Genomic DNA, 21,110 nt, shown 5'->3' on the forward strand with positions numbered 1-21,110 from the left:
GGTATTCTTGAGTGGCAATTATTTTTTCAGTTGCCTTGGCTTATTGAGCTAGTAGCTTAAAATGCAGTCAGGTAAGCACTCTCCATTAGTATGCGATGTCACTAGAATGACCGAAGAAGCTGCGAGTGCAGTGGAAAAGCAGACAACCGACATGAATTGGTCATCCAGATCCCCGTGCATTATCAGTGATAAACATCGCGACTGTGGTTTTTTCTGCTGCTTACGGACGCCGCTAGCCTCCTATACATTAGACTCGAAGGTTCACTAGAATAGGCGTAGAAGCTTCAAGCAGTGTCGAACGATCAGAAGGAGAAATCCGAGACGAATTGGTCCATAAGCCCGTGCATCGCAGGAAATGATGCGACTTTAGCTTGTTGAGTTCGTCCGCTGCATCCGGCCGCCGCTATACTCCTACGCATTGGGTGCGGCCATGAATACATAGCACGTACGACATTTCATATCTTGAACGGGACCCGCATCGAAGGGCAAGCTATCGTGATTCTTTTGCTTATGCTGAATGGCGTGAACTACGGAGAGAGCTCAAGAGCGCCACGTCGCCGGTATAATTTAGTGGAAACTAACATTCCGGAGTAAAAGCTGCTAGAGCTGTAGTATTCATTGGTGTTGGTCTGAGCTAACCATTCTCGATGGTAGCGTAACTGATTGAAGGCGTTGGGGAACACACAACCCGAGGTTTAAGGATGGAGTGTTCCCCATAGAGTATGCTGGAGAAAAACACTAGATGCAGATATTATCGCCGACGAGCGCAGTAAGTGAGAATCGAAGCCGATGTATTACGGATTTTTAAAAATTACTTGCGTTACGCAGGATCACCTGTGACAGAATAATTGCACAGCCGCCGATAAGTCGAGGACGGCATTCTGGTCAGAGGATGGCGGGAATTTGGTGGAGAACGTAGTTGACGGAACCTCGAGGAGGACACGAGCTACGAGAAATGAGATTGGACATTGTAGTTCCTGGCGTCTCGATGATATCGCGAATTAGGGAGGCAATATGCTGTACCGGGTGAAAAAAAAGTGAAGATGCCGGGTATGAATGATGTCAGGATATGTCATTAACACTGGAAATCGAGACCTGATGATCTCGAATGAGCATGTGGTGAATACACTGGTTTGGACATGAACGGACCGCTGGGGGGTAGTGACGGAGGTAACGCTGGAGACGAGAGGACGAATGAATATTTGAAAAGGATATTGTCAGGCACGGAGGACGAATTTGGATGAAAGATGAAAAGAAAAAAAACGAGGCAGAACTTGAATGTGAAAAGAGGTGAAAAACAAAGTTTAAGTTGAAGAGTTCTGGAATTCGTCGGGCATGCTGTAGGGGTGCGGTGTGGGTTCTCTTCTTGGCTTGGTGGATGGGCGAATACGGACCGGACTGATCAAGGGCGGGTGTAAACATAGAACATACGTGGAAGCGGGATGGGCGGTGCGGGGCCTCGTGTTTGCCTCGTGTGTTATTGCCGAGGAGAGAGATATAGCGTAGGTACGAAAATCGGTATAGATGGGATACCGACGGTTAGGGCGGGAATAATCGGGAGTAGCCGCTACACGAGGCGGGGAGTGGATAATAGATTTATATTTAATATTTAAAAAAGATATTGATTTAGTAAATTGACAGGATTGGAGATACGGGGGAAAGATGGGTTATGGGGGCCGCGGTGGTGGAAGGCGGAAACATGAGGTTTCATGAGCGCCGACACGAGGCAAGACCCCGAACCTTCAAGGAGGGGCGGGATGAAATGAGTGACTGGGGTCCCTGGCGTTAGAACCGAATTAGGGAAATGGGTTTTACTTTATTAAGAAATGATGTGCGTCGGCAACGTTTGTTCTGGGAGTTGAGCGGGGCATGATGCTATACGCAAGATTAACCCGGCCGAGACTGCCACCGGGGAAGGTGACAAGTGACGCACAAAAGTGTGACAGGGAAGGCGTGTTCACCGACAGGGAAACAACTCTTATCAACCCACATTCCAATAATAATGAAACCCATCATGGACCTCCTCTTCCCCCACTAGCGCGATACCATCCATGTCTGCAGAACCTCCATCCACCAACAACCATATGACCTCCCCTCCTCTACCTTCACCAAATGGAATAATTAATAATCATTCCAACGCTCAGCTCGCCCATCTACTCCATAACAGTTACTGCGACAATGACAGACTCACAAAAGAACTAGGCAACACCAAGAAACGCCTCGAAAAGTTAGAGCGTCTACTAGCTGAATTTCAGGCTGCAACCGTCAACGGTGCTCCCCTCTCAGGCGAGGCTCGTCGTGTCATCGAAGAAGCAGAGGCACGTGTAGCCCATGCCGATAGACAGAGAGACGAGGCAGAAGCACGCAGGCGCGTTGTTCTCGAATCTTACGACGAACTCAGCAAATATCTCGCCGCAATCGAATCCCGCGCTGCCGATGCACGTGCTGGTTTCCAGCGTATCCTTAGAGATGCAGGTGGCCATCTCGTCTTGACACCCATCCCAAATCAAATCCAGCACGATCACAGCCCCTACTCTGCGAATCCTAGTATCACTGTAGAACCCCCATCACGTCCATACCATCGATCTCACCATCGCTACACTTCATCATCCCTCAGTTCTGGTGCTCTCCCTCCAGCTCTCCCCGCTCCCCCCTCCACTCGTGGTGTCCGTCCTCGCTCAGGCAGCTTCGATGACACATCTTATCTCATTGCACCCCTCCAGCCACCTTCCAAACGACCTCGCAATGACCGTGGCGAATATGACCACAGGCCTCCACTCTCCGTAAGTTCCCTCTCATACTACCTTTTTATCTCCTCACATTCTCCAGGCTACAATGTCACGCGGTCGCATTCCTGATATCGACCCCCTCCCCCAACAACTTCCTCAAATTCAACACCATAACCATCACCTTAGCATTCGCCCTACTCATAAATCTCACTCCCGGTCCAGCAGTCGATCTAGTGTCCGTGCTACTTCACAGGACATCGAGGACCTCCTCCTTGACGCTGCCACTGATGAAAGGAGCGCTCTCAATGCCCGCGACCAACAGCCACAGTCTCCCCGTGCCGTGTTGGCTGCACACCAGTCCAGGGGTATCCCAGTAGGTCCATTGGATCAACCTGGCGAGCTCAGGACCTATCAAACCCACATTTTTGCCCCTCCCGTCACGGGCGCCCCCCAAAAGAAGGGGAAACCAGGGTCAAGCGCAAATATCAGTGCGTGCCTTTTTTAATGAACGGATCTCGAGTTGATGACGTAGCGCCAGCTCACAATGGCTCCCCACTAACACCTCCTAACGCCATCGTCCCTGCCATCGCACCAGCACCTCCACCCGCTATTCCTCCCACCATCCCTTACCCCCCAACCAACGCAATTGGCCAGCGCATCTGCCGCCAATGTGGTTTACCAGGGCGCTACAAAGACAACAAGTGCGTAGAAAAATGGGGACCTGGGCCAGAAGGGCCCGGTACCGTATGCGACCGCTGCAGAAAAAAAATGAAGCGCGTAGAACGGCGGGGTACGACCGATGCAAATGTGGGTGGCAGTAGCAACGCCAGTGCAGCTCGATTGCACCGTACGGATACCATTCCTGTTGGTGTGATTTCTGGGACGCAGAGACAGACGCAGTCGCAAGTCTTTCCAAGCTCAGCGTCTTTCTCGGCGCCTTCTGTGATTTTGCAGGAGAAGAAACGTGTCGGCGTGTCTGCAAAGGACAGAGAGAGAGATCGGAACCGTGACCCTCCCTCCCCGCCTGCAATCGCCACCCTACAGACGACTGATGATGAAGATCCTGGACGCAGACGACGCGGTGCGGTGTCCTCTGGTGGGTGAAACATCCTCCATTCTATCACCCCCTAGTTGACACACACCTCCCAGCGCAACACCTTCCTTCTCCCCACTCCGACCCCAACACAGATCCAGACGCAGACGGCGAAGGTGATGCGGATGTAGACGCGGAGTTGAGAGAAGCAGCTGATGCTGCTGTTGATCACCGCAGTGCATCCTCGGCTGGCATGAAGGAGGAAGACATGGAAGTTGGGGAGTAAGCACATGTCCATTACAGCCGAGGCCGAGAGAAGCGGAAAAAATACGTGAATGCTCCAGGCGACGAGAAGATGAATGCAAGATATTTTCCTTCGCGTTCACGTGGCTTGCGCTTCCTTGACTGGCGTCCTGGTTCTCTGTCTTGTTATTCCTCGTCTTGGATCTACGGTGACTCTCGCTATTGATTATCGTTCAGTCGAATCTCAAATCTCAAATCTCTTTCTATCATCTAATGCAAATCATCGAATCGGATTACCCCACACTCCAATCATATGTTTTCATCTCATGCTCATCTCGCTGTCTGCAACTGTTGTTTTCGTGCTCTTTTCTTTCTTTTTTCTTTCTTTTGCGTCCATGCGGTTCATCGTCGTTCATCATTTCGTGCTATCTGTATCAATCCAACTAGTATGTCTCGAGTCGATCAGTCCGCATTGAGTCAACAAGTCTGTGCTTTGTCGACGTCGCGCATCACGCACGCCCTAATCTCCCACTCACTGTATTACCAATTGTAGTTCGTGTGATGAGGGTTAAGCTTCAGCCTATGGCTTTGTCAGGGTTGCAAGGTGCGTGCTTTGAGCCATCCTGTGGGTTGGATTAGTGTGTATAGTGCGATTTTTCAATCAATGATGTGACAACAGTACAGGACCGAGCTCCACAGGCTGCCGCTGTGTAAAGATCGCTCCTGATCGGACCAAGTATGTCGCTGATTTGAATCGGGGGATGTAGTAACCATGAACAGGCCCGCTGAACAATTGGTCATTCCGCTGAGTCGGTTCAATGAACGAGCTTGTGGAATCAGCAGCTCGGATGCCATCATTTGATGGCGCAGCATTGGCGTTGTGGCAGGGCATAAGAAGCCATCGGTCTTAAAATTTGAGTCGTGTGTAATGGAAGCTGCAGAAAATCACGCCATTTTGTCTTACCGAACAAGTGATATCTGGCTGAATGAGAACGTTGGCAGCCGCGCGCGTAGAACGTTCGAACGTTCGAACTTTTAATCATCGCGATCGTGGTGTAAGGCAACTGGTCACGAGCTATGCTATGAATGATTGATCGTATTTGCGCTTGTGTACGAACTTCCAGATTACTAGCGCTCTCAAGAATTCACAGCATGGCCGCGAGGAAGAAACCATCAAGCACATTATCATGGGTCTGTTGATAACTGATCTCCCTCAGGACGTACTAATCGTGACTTTCTTATGTCTGCCTGTCGAGGACATTCTCTCTTTGAGACAGGTGAGTCATATGCTCTGTGAGTCTAGCGGCAGAAACGTTGAACACAATGCCACGCACGGCGAAACACGCAGACTTGTCGTAATTTGCATGCTATAGGATCTGCAGACTATGTCTGGCGCAGATCAGTCATATCCTTTGACTTGCCGTTGGATCTCCCAGGGGATGGCATCGTAGCTTCGCTCTCGAGCAACGAGCTTCGTATTGCAGTCATCAACGCCTTGAAATTAGATAGAAAGTGGAGAGATCCCAACCTTTATCCACGAAAAGCGTCATGTATCATTTCCCGGTGCGGTGCATTTGTGGAAGCTCTGCAAATACTTCCAGGCGGAAAGTGGTTGATAACATTTCAAGTTGAACAGAGCTCGCGGACAACGGTCGTGAGCCTCTGGTCATTGCATGATATCAATCGTGTTGCGATCACGTTTCAAACGAAATTCCATGGTTGCATTACATCCCATCATGCTTTTCATGATCGGGTTCGCAAGGAAATCACGATTGCTGTTGGTTCGAGAATTGATAGTGGTTACGAGTAAGTTTGACACTTATTTCTTTTACTGCCTTCTGAATATCAAGTTCACGCAGTTCGGTCAGGGTCTACAAAGTCTCGAATCATGCGCCCGAGAGCTTGCCTTCGCCAGCGCCCGTGAGTGTCGTACTAGAAACGCAACCCCGAGAATTGGTCGATTTCGGGCTTCTACTGGAGGTCAAAATATGCGGAGATGTAGTAACTGTTCTATTCGACAATGTGATGGGAAGAGAGGCGCAAGTATTATGTTTCAACACCTCTACGCGCGTTCGAGTTGTCATCACTGGGCTCGGTTGGGTGGGTTTAGTTCGGCGTACTTCCTTGTGCAATCACTGACGACCGCTGTCAGCTTCATGCATCTTCGGTGTATTTTCTCTTCCCCCAGCATTTTGTGTTTGTCGGATCCGGTCAATCTCGAGAATTAACGTTGTACGACCTTCCCAGATCAGTCTTAGAATCGTCAAATGTTGAAGATTCCCGGTGCGAAATCGGGACGCCGAAGCTAACATGGCACCTGATTCAGTATGTGGGCTCGACGACGAGTTTACTGCCATCGGACGGACCTGCTGACAGCAGTTCACTCCAATCTTCCTTCGCTCTTGCTGGTTTTCCATTCTTCGGTTATGATGATGCACCGGAAACCCAGATGTTCGTGCTGCGTGTCGCATTTCACGATATCACGGCCTCAGGGCCATCGTTTTCTCCGACCTATGCGTCCTACAAGCCATCGTTCGCCAACCAGCAAATCAGGATTGGTAGCAGTGGATGCCGTGCAGTATGGATAGCGAGGTGCCTAGATGTCGAGGGCTGTACGTTGCAGAAGTTCTCCGCTGCGCGCACCGTGCGCGAACAGGTGTTTCCTGCAACCACATCGACTTTGATGCCTTCATTCTCTGGTCTGCCATTCAATCCACAAGATTGCCAGTGCCTCGCATTCGACGAGGTATCCTGTCGGCTTTGTGCGAGTCTTCCGTCAGGACAGGTCTTTGCTTTGGATTACTGATATGTGCCGTTACTCGTGTTACATCAAGTATGTTACGGGGTACATATTTCAACCAGATGAACTATGTCATTTACTATACGTGTGATTAACGTGTGCTGATGAATTTCTTGTTGACATGTTCAAACTAATTATGTCATGGTTGGGTCGGATTTAGCGTGTCCAAGTAGTGTGACAGTTGTCAGAAGGTTCAAGGCGTACTTGGGCACCTTCGTTCTCAAATCATCATGCCAGGAGGATATCGCATTCACGTGTTCATCTCTTGGTTGAGGCTCACTATCAGGGCAACCGCATTTCGGTCATATACAAGTCTCCTCTCTTTCCTTCTGCGATTGATCCAACACTATGAGGTCGCGATTGGTAGAAAAGGCAGAGTTTTGCGAGAACCGGGCTTGGCGCTCAACTCTCAGCCAACCGTCCAAGAGAAGAAGACTCACGAGACCCTCGCAGTGCCGTTGCTTGAAGCACCTTCAGAATCACAAAGCGAAGGGTTGAACAGCGTGGCTTCCAATACCCGGTCTCCCCAGACCTCTTCTGTGCCATTGGCTCCAAGCTATATCTCCATGCCCAGCATTCATACCACAGTGGCTGTCGCCATGCCAGGACGGTTCTTTGATATCACTACTCCCATTATGCCTGGACAAATAAAGCGATACGAGAGGAATCAATTGTATGTAAATTATATCTGCTGGTGTCTTTCTAATGCCGTTGTAATCCATAACGACAGCCAAGATTACAACCAAGATTTCGAGGTTCAGAAAGGTCCTTTGGACTGTTCAGAGTAAGCATGCTTGTGGCAGAGCGCTCAATGAGATTGAAAAAGATCGTCAGGGAGCTTGCTCCGGTGTCGGGATGGGAGCCGCTCACACACCCCGAAGGCGCTTTGTTTTTCTATCACTCCAATGGTGTATGTCTATGACCGCTCCTGCATTGCTTTACTCAATCTCCTTCCAGAGAGTTTTCACTGATGTCGATGTTCGGGACCCTGGAACTGCAGTCAAAATGGGTAGGGTTGCTGATCAGGCGTACGAGGAAGCGCGCAAGGCAGCCACCTTTCATCCGTCTGTCGAGCTAACATTGGAGCGCGTGGAGGTGGATGGGAAAGAAAAATGGGGCTATTACTTTGCTGACCATGACAGACGTGTCATTTTCTGGCTGGAACCCCACACAATTATTCTGGATAATGTTCGAGGAGTAAAACGCAACACCCACATCCGTGAGTTAATTCCGGTAGATATTCATTCGAGCTTCTATCATTGTGTTACTCCCAGGGTATGCACTAGAATCACAGTACTGGTTCGTATGGCCTCAGAAGTGTGCAAGTTCCCTTAACTAACCTAAGTAAATGCGCTGATACTTTTTTGCAGTCCTTTTTACCTCCTTGCTACACACTTTATTATCCCGACAGGGGACATATTGAATTGTTTCCAAACAAACGCTTCCTTCCGGTAGACGTCGTTGTGAGACTGAAGGAAATTGTTATCTTTACTCAGGCAGGTGGGTAAAGACTAATAATCGTCTTGATATATCGAAATGACTCGTGATAGACAATATCACTTCCGAAACATGCCTATCGCCTTTTGCTTCAGACGAGGTTTCAAATATGCTTGGCCTTATGGAACCTCTCATGAGTGAATCGTTTCCTGATCTTGGAGGTTATCGTTGATCGTCTTTTCAGGCAGTGTTAACAAGGAGCATGAGCATTCTGTATGGATCGTCGGTAAGTCTAAGCACCGAAACTCAGTTAATTGCTTCTGATACATTTTCTAATGACTTCAGCTCGATTTATGGGAGATTTCTGTGAGCTCAATCTAATTGCGAGTGCAGCCCTTCGGCTAACTGCTTTTCAGGCAGCGATAAGTTTGTAAACTTCTGTGGACAGCCAGGTGCCCGACTTAATGCAGACAAGTCGTTGTACGGCGATTCCATCGCCCGCCCCAAAACCGTCCTTTTTCGTATCATGAACATCATTCTGTTTGGATCCCCTGATGCTCATAGCAAAGCCCTTCACAAAATATGGGTCGATAACACCATCGTTCGACGGCGTTGGAAAAACTTCATCAACAGGCTTAATAGTGAATGGAATGGATACACGATATTCGTGAGTTGTTGTTTGCTTTATATTGTCAATGCAATCGACGTCCACCTCAGTCTACTGTGATGCTTGCCGTTGATATCAGTTTTCTGGCGGTTCCATCCGTCCAGACTCAAACGCCCGCAATACTTGTATCATATATGTCTTCCCTCTGTGCATTGGGCTCGTTAGTGGTCTCACTAGTCCTGGCCGGACAAGTCAATGACAGCCGGCGGGACTCCGCTAAAGGCGTGGTACGTTTCCTTTGCGTCGTTCATCTGACTACATTCTTTACGCCCACTAGGCCTCGTTCATGTTAGAAATGTCGGATTCTATGCTCGGCCTCGAGAGCCTTGCACTCATGCTCAGTCTGCCGTATGCTCTTCTGATTTGGGGGTGCGTTTCTGGTTGCACAACATGAGGTGGCGACTTATTCTTTGACAGAATGGCATTCTTTGCTACAGCGTTGTCCATCGTGATTTTCCGCGCTTCCGACGTTGTCACCGTCTCGATCGTCTCTCCAATCTGGACCGCCATAATTATCTTGGCTACGTGGCCGGTACTGGCTGCCAACAATATTCATGTATCTCACCTGATTTTCTGGATCACAGAACAGGTGTTGCGTTCTAGATCGGAGGCACCAGCCCTCATGCCTGTTTAATGTAGTACAGTTGTATATGGTGCTTTGCTCGTTTTATACGATACCCAATTCCTTGTGGATTTCAGGAATATCCAGGACGTAGCAGCTGTCTGCTTCAGAGTACACACAACGATCATCACATATTGCTCTACATACATAACCCTCTGATAGCAACACGTAAGTATTATCTTGGAATGGACACTTGGGAGTTTCCCGTTCGTTTATTGTGACTCGCCCTGAAAGGTCCGTGCGCGACTGCCTTCTACGGAGACTACCCAGACTTATAGTCGCTTCGTTGGACCGTCCGTCATAAGGTAGGTGTCACGCCTCATTATCTGACCATGAGCATCTCCATAAATAATACTAGCTTGCATTCGAATATATGTAAGTAGTATCAGAGTGGTATATATAGGCTACTGGGCAATGCGAAGAACACACAACTTGGTGATGGACATCCTGTTGTGGTTAGACAAACATGAGACTGATGGGACTGTAGCGCAAAAGCATTTGATGGTGTGATATTAATGCATCCAAATGCGAGTACAATGAGGGGCAGGCGCAAGCAAGGGAAAGGTGAGTAGCGTGAACGACAGTGCTCCTTTGTCAAGGACGATCATCAGAAGATTCACTGGACCCGCGGCAAATACAACAACAGTCAAAACAACAAATACGACGCAAAAAAAGAGTCCAGTATCCAATCTGTTGTGCAGATGGTGTGACTGCGGGATTGGTGACGGAAAGAGGGCGTGGACGCGGAGACGGAGGCGGAGGTGCCAATGCCGATGTGGTGGCACCCGCTGGCTGCGAATGCGATGTCGGCAATAATAATGTTCCGCCTTGGTTCTGGTCTCGTCGTCGCTGTCCTTGCGAAGTACGTCTGATATTCGGAACAGGAGCGACATATCTACGCTATGGAACAAATGAGTACATGAAAGAAGAAAGTAGAAGAGAACAAACCGATGTGCGCTGACCAACAGTACGAGGACTAGGGGCACGGCGAGAGAAAAACCCTAACCATGGGCGTGGTGAGAGGTTTAGTGTGACATCAGGATCAGGCTGAGAGCGGTGGAAGAGGGACGAGAAGTGGCGCATAAAAGAAGGTGGAGCTGATGTGGTATGCCCATCCAAGGAAACTGGCGCTTCGATTGCAGGTCCATATTGCAGGGCACGCACACGAACACGATCCCTGGAGTGGTCAAAAAAATCTACGAGCGGTCTGGGGCGGACCTCCTCGGCCTGTTGAATTCGATGACCATCAGCCTAAAATGCACGGTCATTGTGATGTGAGATAGATGCATATACATCACGTACATTGGGCAACGGATCGAAGAAACCTGGGGGTATCCGGCGATGGGAAGTTTCCTCCGAGTCAGGTCGCTGGACCGGACGTCGTGTAGCATCAGTCTACAATGCATAGATTTGTACAACAATGCTTTTATGAAGACATCAAAAACTCACAGTTAGATCCAACAGAAGGTTGTTGTTATTGTAATTTTCTCCAACAATCGCAGAAACATCCCATGTGTACGCATCGTAGTCATAGCAGCCAGTAGCCAGTTGTTTTCCATCTGCTGAAAACGACATACAGGTCACTGTGTTTGCATGCTTGAGGGGTGGACTGATGGGCTGGCCGTTGTTGAGATTCCACAATCGCGTTGTACAGTCAGATGAAGCACTTGCGAGGATGCAGCCATTCGGAGAGATTGCAATGGCCCAGAGGGAGGATGTGTGTGTAAACTGTACTGGCTTAAGAACGGTGATCTGCTCCCAGGTTTCGGTATTCCATGTCCTAACCGAGCGATCGGTTGACCCAGATATAAGAATTTTTCCGTCTGTGGTCCAAGCCAGGCAAACCACTGTACTTGCGTGTCCTTTGAGAGTCGTGACCTGATTGCCTGTCATCGCATCCCAGATTTTCACTTCATCATAGCCAGCAGTCGCAATCGTCGTCGTATCTGGCGAATAGACGACTGCATACAAGTGTTTGTGCCTGGTCTTGATTGGTGCGATGATAGGTTCTCCATTCTTCACGTCCCACTGACTTACAGTTCCATCATAGCACCCGCTCACCACTCGTTCGCCATCTCGACTCCAGCAGACAGAATTCACATGCTCTCTGTGGCCAGTCCATTTGGCGATGACCTTGCCTGTGCCAATGTCCCACAATCTCACCGCACCATCTTCGCTCCCGCTCACCACTCTCTTCCCGTCCGGAGACAACGCTATGGTGCGCACTTCGCTTTCTCCATCCCGCCATTCATCCCCGATTTGTCTTCCGCTCTTCAAGTTCCATACTCGCAGCGAACCGTCCCATGAACAGGTAATGATCCGCTGGCCGTCGGGCAGGTGTATGACACCGGAGATAGATCCGGTGTGTCCTTCAAACTTTTGGAGGGGCATTATCGCCAACGTATTTTCCGTCCCAGCGTCGGGAAAAGATGACTTTGACGTAGTTTTGGTACCACTGGCAGCGGTTGGCAAAGGCATTTCTGACGTCGTTTTGGTCCCAGCGGTGGTCGGAGACCTCCTTTTACCTTTTGATGGCCATGTCATATGGGCGAGCATCATTGCTACTGCTCGAGGATTGCCATGTCAAATTTGTCCGCTAAAGCCTATGTCATTACTCACAAACAGGTGTTTTATCAGGATTCTATGAATGAACAACAGAAGCAGGATATACAATGCTGTTAAGGTCGGTCTTTACAGATTCAGAGTCGAGTCGACTGGAAGTTCGGGTTGTGCACCAAGTATCCTTCAAGTCGTGACAAGTATGACACTGTTTGGCTGTGAATATTTTGAAGCGCCCAACCCTTCATCTGGTCAGCATCAGTGAACCGGTGAACAAGAACAAGCTCTCTCAGCTCGGCAGTGCACCTATATAAAGCATCGGACCTCGCGCGACTTTTTCTTTCTCACTGCATGTCCATGTCATGACCGGTCACCCATTGACAACCACCACAGCACACACTGTTGGAGTCAGCGATCAACGCACATCAGGCGCAGCAAAGTCCAAACAAGCGGCGCTCATTGCAGCGCGTTCAGTTTTCATCTCTTCATCGATAGTGCTTCCAAAATAACACGTATGAGCAGGGCTAGAGGAGATACCAGGCGACATATTGGATGTGAATTGCATCACAGAATCAGGACTGAGTAGCCCAGGGGTGGACACGAAATAATTCATAAGGGGTTGATGAGGAACAGGTATGATGAGCGCAGGAGGTGCGAGAGTATGCGTGTATTTTGCAGATGGAGATGGCGGTGGGAGTGCAGGGAGGGGAGCAGTGGGGGGTGGAGCGAGGCTTCTGGCCTTCGAGATTGGAGTGTTCGCAAACGAAACATCCATAATTTTCGAGTCATTGGTGCCAAACGCGGGCAGCCGTTTGAAATCATATGCCCTCGTGTATGCGGGCCTGGCGATTATGCGATTTCGGCCACCGATGCTGCGCTCTTGCAGGAAGCCATCTCAGACCAAAGACGGGTTCTACCGAACACCTCAGATGGACATGACATCACCGCATCCCTTGTGCCTGCGTCGGTCCCTGAACATCGAGGGATGGATAAGCCACCGCGAGGTATATACTTCCAGTTTCTCGTCCTTTCTACCATCTGTTCTCCAACCAAACCAAACCAGGAGCAACATTCTTACCATTCAATTTCTACACCAAACCAAGACACTCCCGAACCAGACGTCAATTCTCAGCCGGTAGACTACACTGCTGGTGACCCCAAGTCGAAGAAAAAGACAAGAGGGAGAAACTTGTAAATGAGGCGCGTCTCATGCTATTCTGGTCAGCTTTGAGGGGCTTAACAATGCATCTATAGACATTCATCGTCGTACGACCTCCACCGAGTAAATCAAACCATCCGCTCAATCTCCAGGTTCAACTTGTACCCCCTCAATCTCGACATGATCGACCTCATGCGACTGTCCAGGCCCTCGACCAATCAGCCCCAGACACAACTGACTCCACCTCTGACTCCACTGATCTTCGAAGAAAGCCTTCTGGCCAGTCAGAAACGTCTACGGCTTCAGCTTACACCTCTGCAACCTCTATATCATCATTTACTTCGTTGTCAACTACGAGCTCAGGACGTCGCATGATCATCCCACTTTACAATCTTCAAGCTCACAACGTCATGACCAATGTTATAGTGGATGCTGGCACTGATGCCAAAGCGGCCAAATTCGCCGAGAGAGGTTTGAGAATACTTGGTCTAGCCATCCTCGTGCCTATCAGGTTGACTTTGTGATTCAGTGCCGTGACCCGTCCCACCGAAATTTACAAAGGTTGAAGGTCTTAACGAAGTAGAGAAGGTTCAGTCGACAACGGCCTAATATATGCGAGAGAGAAATTGTGAGACATTCGAATGAGGCTCCGCATGCACTGACGAAAACGAATGTCTCACCTATCTCACTACATATACAGTCCACGATGAGGTCACTTCAATCTTAACCAAGTCATGTTACATTCTGCTGCCGGGGAACATCAACTAGAGCCTCCTACACGCAGCTTCCCGGGCCATCCGCAGCGGCAGTCTTATTGATAACTACATTCTGCAAGACCCATGTCATCAGGAAATCAACCCGAAATTGATATGACCAGACAGGATTGGTAACCAAAACTCATTATGACACGTCATTTTTTAACCTTAGATAAATTTATTATGGTGTAACACATAGGTAAAATGAGATAAGACTATGCCAGAGAAATACCATCTTGGCGTGCATCTTGTAAGCAAACAACAGTGAGATAACTGCATGGCTGCAGGTCATCACATGTCTAGTAGAATTATAATCCACTGTGACATTTTTTAAACAGTGAGATATATCTTATCTGAATTGTATAGAAGGTGCAAGAACTACAATTGTGACAGCCTGCTTGCACGTCATTTTTTAACCTTAGATAAATTTACTATGGTGTAACACATAGGTAAAATGACCGGAGAAATCTAGTAGAATTATAATCCACTGTGACATTTTTTTAAAAGTGAGATATAGCTTAGCTGAATTGCATAGAAGGTGCAAGAACTACAATCGTGACAGCCTGCTTGTCTGGCCACTGCCAACATGGCCGAGCATTTACAGTAGACTTAGGCGTCCTATAGATACTAGCTTGCGCTCGCCGCATACTGCATAGTGCCGACTGAAAGGGAATCACTTGTAAGTATAATGTATAATTGATTAGAACTCCTAGCTACACATAAATCGTGACAAGCAGCACACACGACTCGAAAGTATTTACATCTGAATATAAGCCGCGAAGCCCCTTGTACATCCTGTGCGCCAAACTCCCAGCATCGACGAAATGAAAACAATAACTATTGGTCTATAGAAACGCTAAGGCACAAGCACATCAACGTTCTTATCACATATTCCACGACAGTATCTCAACACGTACATGGACCGCAGCCCACGTGTGCGAGGTGTGAGTCGTTACGACCTTGTGCAACGCCGCGTGCCTTGACGCTTTCTCCTCCTCCGAAATCACCAACCCGCGGTTCATGGCAGCCGCTACATCCCGCTCACAACACATCTGTCAATCATCCGAAGATTTTCGAAATGAACAGACACTACGCACTCCAAGATCCCAAGGATTCACTTGCAGCGCATCAGCCATATGCTGACTGATACCCATAAACTCGCTCAAAACGAAGGAAGAGCTCTTCGTGCGCTCTTGCGCGATCACGAACTCCATGGAGGTCGTGTTCATTCCGTCCGTGGCGGGTGTAGCTGTAGGTTTGGAAACAGATGAGGTTGGCGCCTAGCATTCCTATCTACTGGACTATCTCCTGGATCTCACATCCGCGTACGTTTGAAACTCTCTATGTTTACACATGATTCCCGGCCATGTTTTCAAAATCTGAGTCACGGGTCATGATCTATGCCCTCTTCCCCCGATATATCATCCTTCACTTTGTTGATTACTAAGCAGACCTTATCCTAATGAGCCAGTCAAAATGCTAAGTATTCTCAGAATCAAAATCCTGAATGCTCAATGATATATCAAAAAATTTCGACCATAGGTATCTCAAAAAATCTGATTTGTAAGTAGCTTACATAATCCAAAAATGCCGAATTGCCCTTTTTGGATATAAGGCCCCGTGCGGATAGTTTGCCATGACCATTAAATCCTAGATAATTCCTCAAATAATGGTGTGCCCCTATTTTTGTATTACATAAGCATAGGAAGTTGTCTGTTGGACATGTCCCAATACCATATCCAACTCCCCATGACTCTCCATGATATTTAACATATGTTCTCCCATGTAAAACTCCCGATTTCTCAAAAAAATGAACTATGTGGTAGTTATCTCAATGATATATCTCCAGATCCCCTCGACCAAAGATGAAAAGTGTCCGTTCAGGATACCCAAAAAACATACCAAAAGCACGGAATGCCCAAATGAGATACTACTGGTGTTCCCCCATGTAAAACTGTCATTTTTGCTTTAAATGGGGTAGAATATAGAATACATGGCAATTATCTCAATGATATATCTCCAGATCCTTTCGACCAAAGATGAAAAATGTCCATTCAGGATACCCAAAAAACATACCAAAAGCACGGAATGCCCAAATGAGATATAACTGGTGTTCCCCCATGTAAAACTGTCATTTTTGCTTCAAATCAGTAGATTTGTTGACTATGTGGCAATTATCTCAATGATATATCTCTGGATCCTTTCGACCAAAGATGAAAAATGACCATTCAGGATACCCATAAAACATACCAAAAGCACGGAATGCCCAAATGAGATCTAACTGGTGTTCCCCCATGTAAAACTGTCATTTTTGCATTAAACGGGCTAGGATATAGGATACATGGCAATTATCTCAATGATATATCTCCGGATCCCCTCGACCAAAGATGAAAAATGTCCGTTCAGGATACCCATAAAGCATACCAAAAGCACGGAATGCCCAAATGAGATCTAACTGGTGTTCCCCCATGTAAAACCCTCATTTTTGCATTAAACGGGCTAGGATATAGGATACATGGCAATTATCTCAATGATATATCTCCGGATCCCCTCGACCAAAGATGAAAAATGTCCGTTCAGGATACCCATAAAGCATACCAAAAGCACGGAATGCCCAAATGAGATCTAACTGGTGTTCCCCCATGTAAAACTGTCATTTTTGCTTCACACGGGGTAGAATATAGGATACATGGCAATTATCTCAATGATATATCTCCGGATCCCCTCGACCAAAGATGAAAAATGTCCGTTCAGGATACCCATAAAGCATACCAAAAGCACGGAATGCCCAAATGAGATCTAACTGGTGTTCCCCCATGTAAAACCCTCATTTTTGCATTAAACGGGCTAGGATATAGGATACATGGCAATTATCTCAATGATATATCTCCGGATCCCCTCGACCAAAGATGAAAAATGTCTGTTCAGGATACCCATAAAGCATACCAAAAGCACGGAATGCCCAAATGAGATCTAACTGGTGTTCCCCCATGTAAAACTGTCATTTTTGCTTTACACGGGGTAGAATATAGGATACATGGCAATTATCTCAATGATATATCTCTGGACCCTTTTGACCGAAGATGAAAAATGTCCATTCAGGATACCCAAAAAACATACCAAAAGCACGGGATGCCCAAATGAGATCTAACTGGTGTTCCCCCATGTAAAGCTCTCATTTTTGTATCAAACAAAGCGGAAAATGAATGATATAGCTTATTTGCTTGTTGGCTTGTTGTCTCGGGTTAGTGCCCCTGGTTAGGATTTCTCGGTGGCTCGTTGTCTCGGGTTAGTGCTCCTGCTTAGGATGAAAACATATTCTCTCGGTGGCTCGTTGTCTCAGGTTAGCTGCTCCTGCTTAGGCTGAAAACGTATTCTCTTGGTGGCTCGCGGTTTCGGTTAGCTGCCTCGGTTAGGTTCGAACTACCACCAAAATCACTTACATTTCCACTGGTTATATTATTTTCTCATTCCATTGCTTTGTTGTTAGATAACACTCACAGTTTGTATTTCTATAATGTTACTATACCAATCACATTATTGTAATATTCATTGGTGCACCATATTGAAAGGGCAATTGTTCTTCAAATTAACGACACTACAGTAAATAACAATCAGAAACCATTTATTAGATAAATGTAGTGACGCCAGTATATCATAATTGTCCAGTTTATTCATATTGCAGCGCCTGTATATCATAATTATTGATGTTATGTGAGCCCATTCAGTCACATACCCTGTGTTAAACAGGCAGCCGAGGTTGAAATATCCCTGTTCCACACAGGCCAGCGGACGTCGGCCGATCGAAAAGAGGCACCCGTGTCTAACGCTCGGCCGGCAGGCTCAATAAGAGTCGATATTTACAGCTCGGCCCATAGATAGTGATATTCGATGTAAGCATGTCGGCCGATAGCCAGGGGAAAATGGGGTGGTGTCTGATGTTATCAGCTGGGCCCATGTTGAATATAGTGGCCGAGAGTACGGGTCGGCCGATGATTGGTGTGAAGCTATTGTCGGGGTGTACCGATGAAAATGAATGTCTGATGCTATCATGTGGGCCGATTGACATGAATGCCCGATGCGATCAGGTCGGCCGACATACTGTTGTCTGATGCAATCAAGTGAGCCGATGGAACCGATACTATTGAATCAAATCGGCCGATTGAAATGAATGCCCGAGGATATCAGATGGGCCGATAGAATGTGTTGGCTGATGCAATCAGGTGGGCCGATGGATATGAATTCCTGATGCAGTCGGGATGGCCAATGGACTGAATGCCCGATGCTATCAGATGGGCCGATAGAATGTGTTGGCTGATGCTATCAGGTGGGCCGATGGATATGAATTCCTGATGCAGTCGGGTCGGCCGATGGCACTGATGCTATCGGGTCAGCCGATGGACTGAATCCCTGATGGGATCAGGTGGGCCGATTGAAATGAATGCCCGATGCTATCAGATGGGCCGATGAAAATGTGTGATGCAGTCGGGTCGGCCGATAGCACTGATGCTATCGGGTCGGCCGATGGACTGCATCCCTGATGGGATCAGGTGGGCCGATGTCATCGAGTGGGCCGATGTCATCGAGTGGGCCGATGCGATCAAGTGGGCCGATAAATATGAATCCCTGAAATACTCAGGTCGGCCGATGGAACAAACTACCGTCGACTCGGCCGACGAAAATAAAAGCCTGATGCTATCGAGTGGGCCGATAACATGTGTTCTGCGATTCCATCAAGTCGGCCGATGGTATTGATTCTGCGATTCCATCAGGTGGGCCGATCCTAACAAGTGCTTGATGCTATCGTGTGGGCCTATATAAACCGCTACCTGAGGGGTGCTGTGCATGTGAAGCGGTGGGCCGATGCTCTCGGTCGGTTACAAGTCGGCAAAGATGGCGCTCGGTCGGCGAGTGTTCGGTAATGTTGATTTCAGCTCTTCAATTGTGGATAATCATTCTAAATGGCCACATGTAATTATATTCTAGAAGCATATAGCAAGAGACCGATGTCTAAGGTGAAGCCGATGCATCCGTATCTACATTGGTGTATTTCATGTACTCTGGCCGAGGGGTCCCCACGAAATTATGAAGGCTATCTCGCATGAACCATGCCCAAACGATACGATCACCGATACAAGTAACTCCGTGCCTAACAATGTGTCCGGAGCAGGCGACCATGGCACCAGGGTCATATCGCAGCTGAATACCAAGGTTGGACAGGGTCATGAGGCCATCTGAATAATTGCCGACGCTGGTCATGAGGTCGAACCCCTCTGGCGCCGATCTCGGATCTCGGTGAGGAGGGCATTGTCGGTTACATATGACCGATGCACAGTTGAAGACCGAGGCCCAAAGTTGCAAACAAGTGTATATGTCGCCGAGGGAGTTCTCCATGGCCCATCTACCTAGATTGATATGGGTAATGACCGAAGCCCAATACAACTCCGGATGCATCACAGCGAAGGGCGGCCGAAGCCAGGAGAGCCGAACGCTGCATGGATATGATGACCGACGGACCTTGGACCCCCTTCAGGGTGGCCGACACTTCTGGAACGAAACCACCGGCGGCTGGTAACCCATGCGGCTAAATGTACGGGATGAGCACCGATATTTCATGAGAAGACACATGTCACACCTCTCGGCCTTGGTGGAACCAGCAAGGAGCGACATTGATGCATCCTGGGGTTACCGGCGGTCGGTCGCCGACAAGTGATTGGTTGCCGAGATGGAAATGACCGGCATATGTCCTCCAATTTGTTTGCTGCGCACTGGACATGCTTTTCTTCAGAAGGAAACTCATGCCGGCGGTGGCCTCTTCCATATCGGCCTAAGGTCATCATGAATACTGGCCGATAATAGAAAATGAAAGGACTTGCTTGAATCCAAGGGCTGATCGCATCTGGAAGATACCATAAGATAATACGGCCGCCGGAATCCACGAGGACCGAGGGCTTCACCAACAATTGATCGGGCGGATTTGGGAATTTTTGAAGCAGAGCCTCTTCATGCTTTGCAATCCTGCCGCTCGAGCGTCTGTCGAGGGCTTCATGATAACGAATCATGTCAAAATTGAGTTGAACTGTGATATGTTAGTAAATAGCACACTGAACAGCAGGAATGACGGACTTGGGTTTGCATATGCACTGGCAAGAACCATTGCGAGATGCCGACATGCAATCATTGTGTGGACATCTAGTGCCAGAGGAGGTAAGACCGACATATGCCGACCGGCGACATGGCAGGCAAAGAGTAGCTGCACAAAGTCGGCAGCAATGCATGTAGTATGCAATGCCCAGTCTGTTGGAATTTGTATCATGAAGGGGCAGAGGGGCAGGAATATTTGGTGAAAGGCTCATGTATTAAATCGCCGAAACCCAAGTATCAACACTATGTACATTTAAGGTATTTTGGGGGAAATCGGCGATAATGCCACATGTACAGTAATAAGAACAGCTACTTGGCAGGGAATCGCCGACGGGTATTTAACATCTGCTGATGCACCTCCTCCATCGGTGCCTCAAGCTCGGCCATGGTGGCCGCGGCAGCCGATGCTGCCTGGGTCTTGTGCTCCAACATGACTGCCATGGCAGTGCCGAGACGTTCGAGATGGGTCTTGACTGCCAAAAATTGGTTGCAGAGGGCATCGCCATCGACCTGACCGGTGATTTGGGGACCGGCAAGCAACATGGTTCCCATCGGCTAAGTATTTTGATCAGTAGGAGCATGGGATGAGGACAGAAAATGACCCACCAGTTGTTCAAAGTGATAACAGACCATCTCCATGACCTCATGGAGGTTCAGCATCGGCAGCTGAAATCCCAACTTGTCGAAGCGATCCTTCCACCAGTCGTGTTGGTAGTTTCGCACTAATCGGTGGAAGGACCCGAGGCTTGGGTCTTCGGGAGAGCAGCTGGCGAAGAATTCATCGTACAAGTCCTCGGCGGTGATTGCTCCGATCTGGTGTCGGGCGAAGCGGCCGATGACGCTACGAAGGAGGTCGGGCATGGTGGGATGGATGTTCAGCACCGCACAAACATTGATAAATGGGAAAACAAAACGCTGAAAGAGGCATTAGTAACAATATCAGGGGCCGACCGACCGATGGC

The 21,110-nt window shown here is 48.3% G+C and overlaps 8 protein-coding genes across 8 annotated transcripts; 5 read left to right on the forward strand and 3 right to left on the reverse strand.

The window, feature by feature from the left end:
• Nucleotides 1–1,874: 1,874 nt before the first annotated feature.
• Nucleotides 1,875–4,540, forward strand: DEU56DRAFT_813102 (uncharacterized protein). The gene is made up of 4 exons (XM_041353642.1): nt 1,875–2,783; nt 2,830–3,217; nt 3,268–3,825; nt 3,879–4,540. The coding sequence occupies exons 1-4, from the start codon at nt 2,052–2,054 to the stop codon at nt 4,046–4,048; spliced, it is 1,848 nt and encodes a 615-aa protein (XP_041206869.1). The 5' UTR covers nt 1,875–2,051; the 3' UTR covers nt 4,049–4,540.
• Nucleotides 3,978–4,574, forward strand: DEU56DRAFT_449351 (uncharacterized protein). Its single transcript, XM_041346266.1, has one exon. It carries the CDS (start codon nt 4,122–4,124, stop codon nt 4,479–4,481), a length of 360 nt encoding a protein of 119 aa, XP_041206870.1. The 5' UTR covers nt 3,978–4,121; the 3' UTR covers nt 4,482–4,574.
• Nucleotides 4,575–5,039: 465 nt separating this feature from the next.
• DEU56DRAFT_813107 (uncharacterized protein) lies at nt 5,040–6,893 on the forward strand. Its single transcript, XM_041353643.1, has 4 exons — nt 5,040–5,282; nt 5,354–5,811; nt 5,865–6,105; nt 6,158–6,893. The coding sequence occupies exons 1-4, from the start codon at nt 5,193–5,195 to the stop codon at nt 6,809–6,811; spliced, it is 1,443 nt and encodes a 480-aa protein (XP_041206871.1). The 5' UTR covers nt 5,040–5,192; the 3' UTR covers nt 6,812–6,893.
• Nucleotides 6,894–6,988: 95 nt separating this feature from the next.
• DEU56DRAFT_449387 (uncharacterized protein) lies at nt 6,989–9,737 on the forward strand. The gene is made up of 12 exons (XM_041346267.1): nt 6,989–7,589; nt 7,640–7,715; nt 7,763–8,024; nt 8,080–8,104; nt 8,217–8,305; nt 8,356–8,439; nt 8,487–8,528; nt 8,588–8,608; nt 8,659–8,909; nt 8,960–9,136; nt 9,187–9,278; nt 9,327–9,737. Exons 1-12 carry the CDS (start codon nt 7,036–7,038, stop codon nt 9,541–9,543), a joined length of 1,890 nt encoding a protein of 629 aa, XP_041206872.1. The 5' UTR covers nt 6,989–7,035; the 3' UTR covers nt 9,544–9,737.
• A 135-nt stretch (nt 9,738–9,872) lies between these two features.
• On the reverse strand, nt 9,873–11,747 carry DEU56DRAFT_813116 (WD40-repeat-containing domain protein). Its single transcript, XM_041353644.1, has 5 exons — nt 11,582–11,747; nt 10,981–11,525; nt 10,834–10,926; nt 10,480–10,782; nt 9,873–10,431 (listed from the first exon to the last, which is right to left on the reverse strand). The coding sequence occupies exons 2-5, from the start codon at nt 11,422–11,424 to the stop codon at nt 10,126–10,128; spliced, it is 1,146 nt and encodes a 381-aa protein (XP_041206873.1). The 5' UTR covers nt 11,425–11,525; nt 11,582–11,747; the 3' UTR covers nt 9,873–10,125.
• A 641-nt stretch (nt 11,748–12,388) lies between these two features.
• Nucleotides 12,389–14,161, forward strand: DEU56DRAFT_981789 (uncharacterized protein). The gene is made up of 2 exons (XM_041359859.1): nt 12,389–13,094; nt 13,345–14,161. Exons 1-2 carry the CDS (start codon nt 12,726–12,728, stop codon nt 13,771–13,773), a joined length of 798 nt encoding a protein of 265 aa, XP_041206874.1. The 5' UTR covers nt 12,389–12,725; the 3' UTR covers nt 13,774–14,161.
• A 361-nt stretch (nt 14,162–14,522) lies between these two features.
• DEU56DRAFT_757443 (glycosyltransferase family 20-domain-containing protein) lies at nt 14,523–15,218 on the reverse strand (the record flags this gene model as incomplete). Its single annotated transcript, XM_041350129.1, has 3 exons — nt 14,523–14,666; nt 14,922–15,056; nt 15,102–15,218. 3 exons carry the CDS (start codon nt 15,216–15,218, stop codon nt 14,523–14,525), a joined length of 396 nt encoding a protein of 131 aa, XP_041206875.1.
• A 3,796-nt stretch (nt 15,219–19,014) lies between these two features.
• DEU56DRAFT_757444 (uncharacterized protein) lies at nt 19,015–21,009 on the reverse strand (the record flags this gene model as incomplete). Its single annotated transcript, XM_041350130.1, is given in 7 exon segments — nt 19,015–19,409; nt 19,522–19,588; nt 19,640–19,831; nt 19,851–20,083; nt 20,131–20,257; nt 20,506–20,703; nt 20,755–21,009. 7 exon segments carry the CDS (start codon nt 21,007–21,009, stop codon nt 19,015–19,017), a joined length of 1,467 nt encoding a protein of 488 aa, XP_041206876.1.
• Nucleotides 21,010–21,110: the final 101 nt, after the last annotated feature.

This window comes from Suillus clintonianus (genome assembly GCF_016758775.1).
Source record: "Suillus clintonianus strain FC179 chromosome Unknown DEU56scaffold_52, whole genome shotgun sequence".
In the NCBI taxonomy this organism is placed as follows: domain Eukaryota; kingdom Fungi; phylum Basidiomycota; class Agaricomycetes; order Boletales; family Suillaceae; genus Suillus; species Suillus clintonianus.

Bases quoted from the DNA above. Each gene is read 5' to 3' on its own strand.
- DEU56DRAFT_813102 (XM_041353642.1), top strand. From the start codon at position 2,052: ATGTCTGCAGAACCTCCATCCACCAACAACCATATGACCTCCCCTCCT. The intron at 3,218-3,267 runs GTGCGTGCCTTT...ACGTAGCGCCAG, and splicing joins AGGGTCAAGCGCAAATATCA to CTCACAATGGCTCCCCACTA. The intron at 3,826-3,878 runs GTGGGTGAAACA...CACACCTCCCAG, and splicing joins ACGCGGTGCGGTGTCCTCTG to CGCAACACCTTCCTTCTCCC.
- DEU56DRAFT_449351 (XM_041346266.1), top strand. From the start codon at position 4,122: ATGCAAGATATTTTCCTTCGCGTTCACGTGGCTTGCGCTTCCTTGACT.
- DEU56DRAFT_813107 (XM_041353643.1), top strand. From the start codon at position 5,193: ATGGGTCTGTTGATAACTGATCTCCCTCAGGACGTACTAATCGTGACT. The intron at 5,812-5,864 runs GTAAGTTTGACA...AAGTTCACGCAG, and splicing joins AGAATTGATAGTGGTTACGA to TTCGGTCAGGGTCTACAAAG. The intron at 6,106-6,157 runs GTGGGTTTAGTT...GACCGCTGTCAG, and splicing joins TCATCACTGGGCTCGGTTGG to CTTCATGCATCTTCGGTGTA.
- DEU56DRAFT_449387 (XM_041346267.1), top strand. From the start codon at position 7,036: ATGCCAGGAGGATATCGCATTCACGTGTTCATCTCTTGGTTGAGGCTC. The intron at 8,105-8,216 runs GTTCGTATGGCC...TTATCCCGACAG, and splicing joins GCACTAGAATCACAGTACTG to GGGACATATTGAATTGTTTC. The intron at 9,137-9,186 runs GTACGTTTCCTT...TACGCCCACTAG, and splicing joins GGGACTCCGCTAAAGGCGTG to GCCTCGTTCATGTTAGAAAT.
- DEU56DRAFT_813116 (XM_041353644.1), bottom strand. From the start codon at position 11,424: ATGACAGGCAATCAGGTCACGACTCTCAAAGGACACGCAAGTACAGTG. The intron at 10,927-10,980 runs GTGAGTTTTTGA...TATGCATTGTAG, and splicing joins ACCTTCTGTTGGATCTAACT to ACTGATGCTACACGACGTCC. The intron at 10,783-10,833 runs GTACGTGATGTA...CGTGCATTTTAG, and splicing joins TCTTCGATCCGTTGCCCAAT to GCTGATGGTCATCGAATTCA.
- DEU56DRAFT_981789 (XM_041359859.1), top strand. From the start codon at position 12,726: ATGATGAGCGCAGGAGGTGCGAGAGTATGCGTGTATTTTGCAGATGGA. The intron at 13,095-13,344 runs GTATATACTTCC...ATGCATCTATAG, and splicing joins GATGGATAAGCCACCGCGAG to ACATTCATCGTCGTACGACC.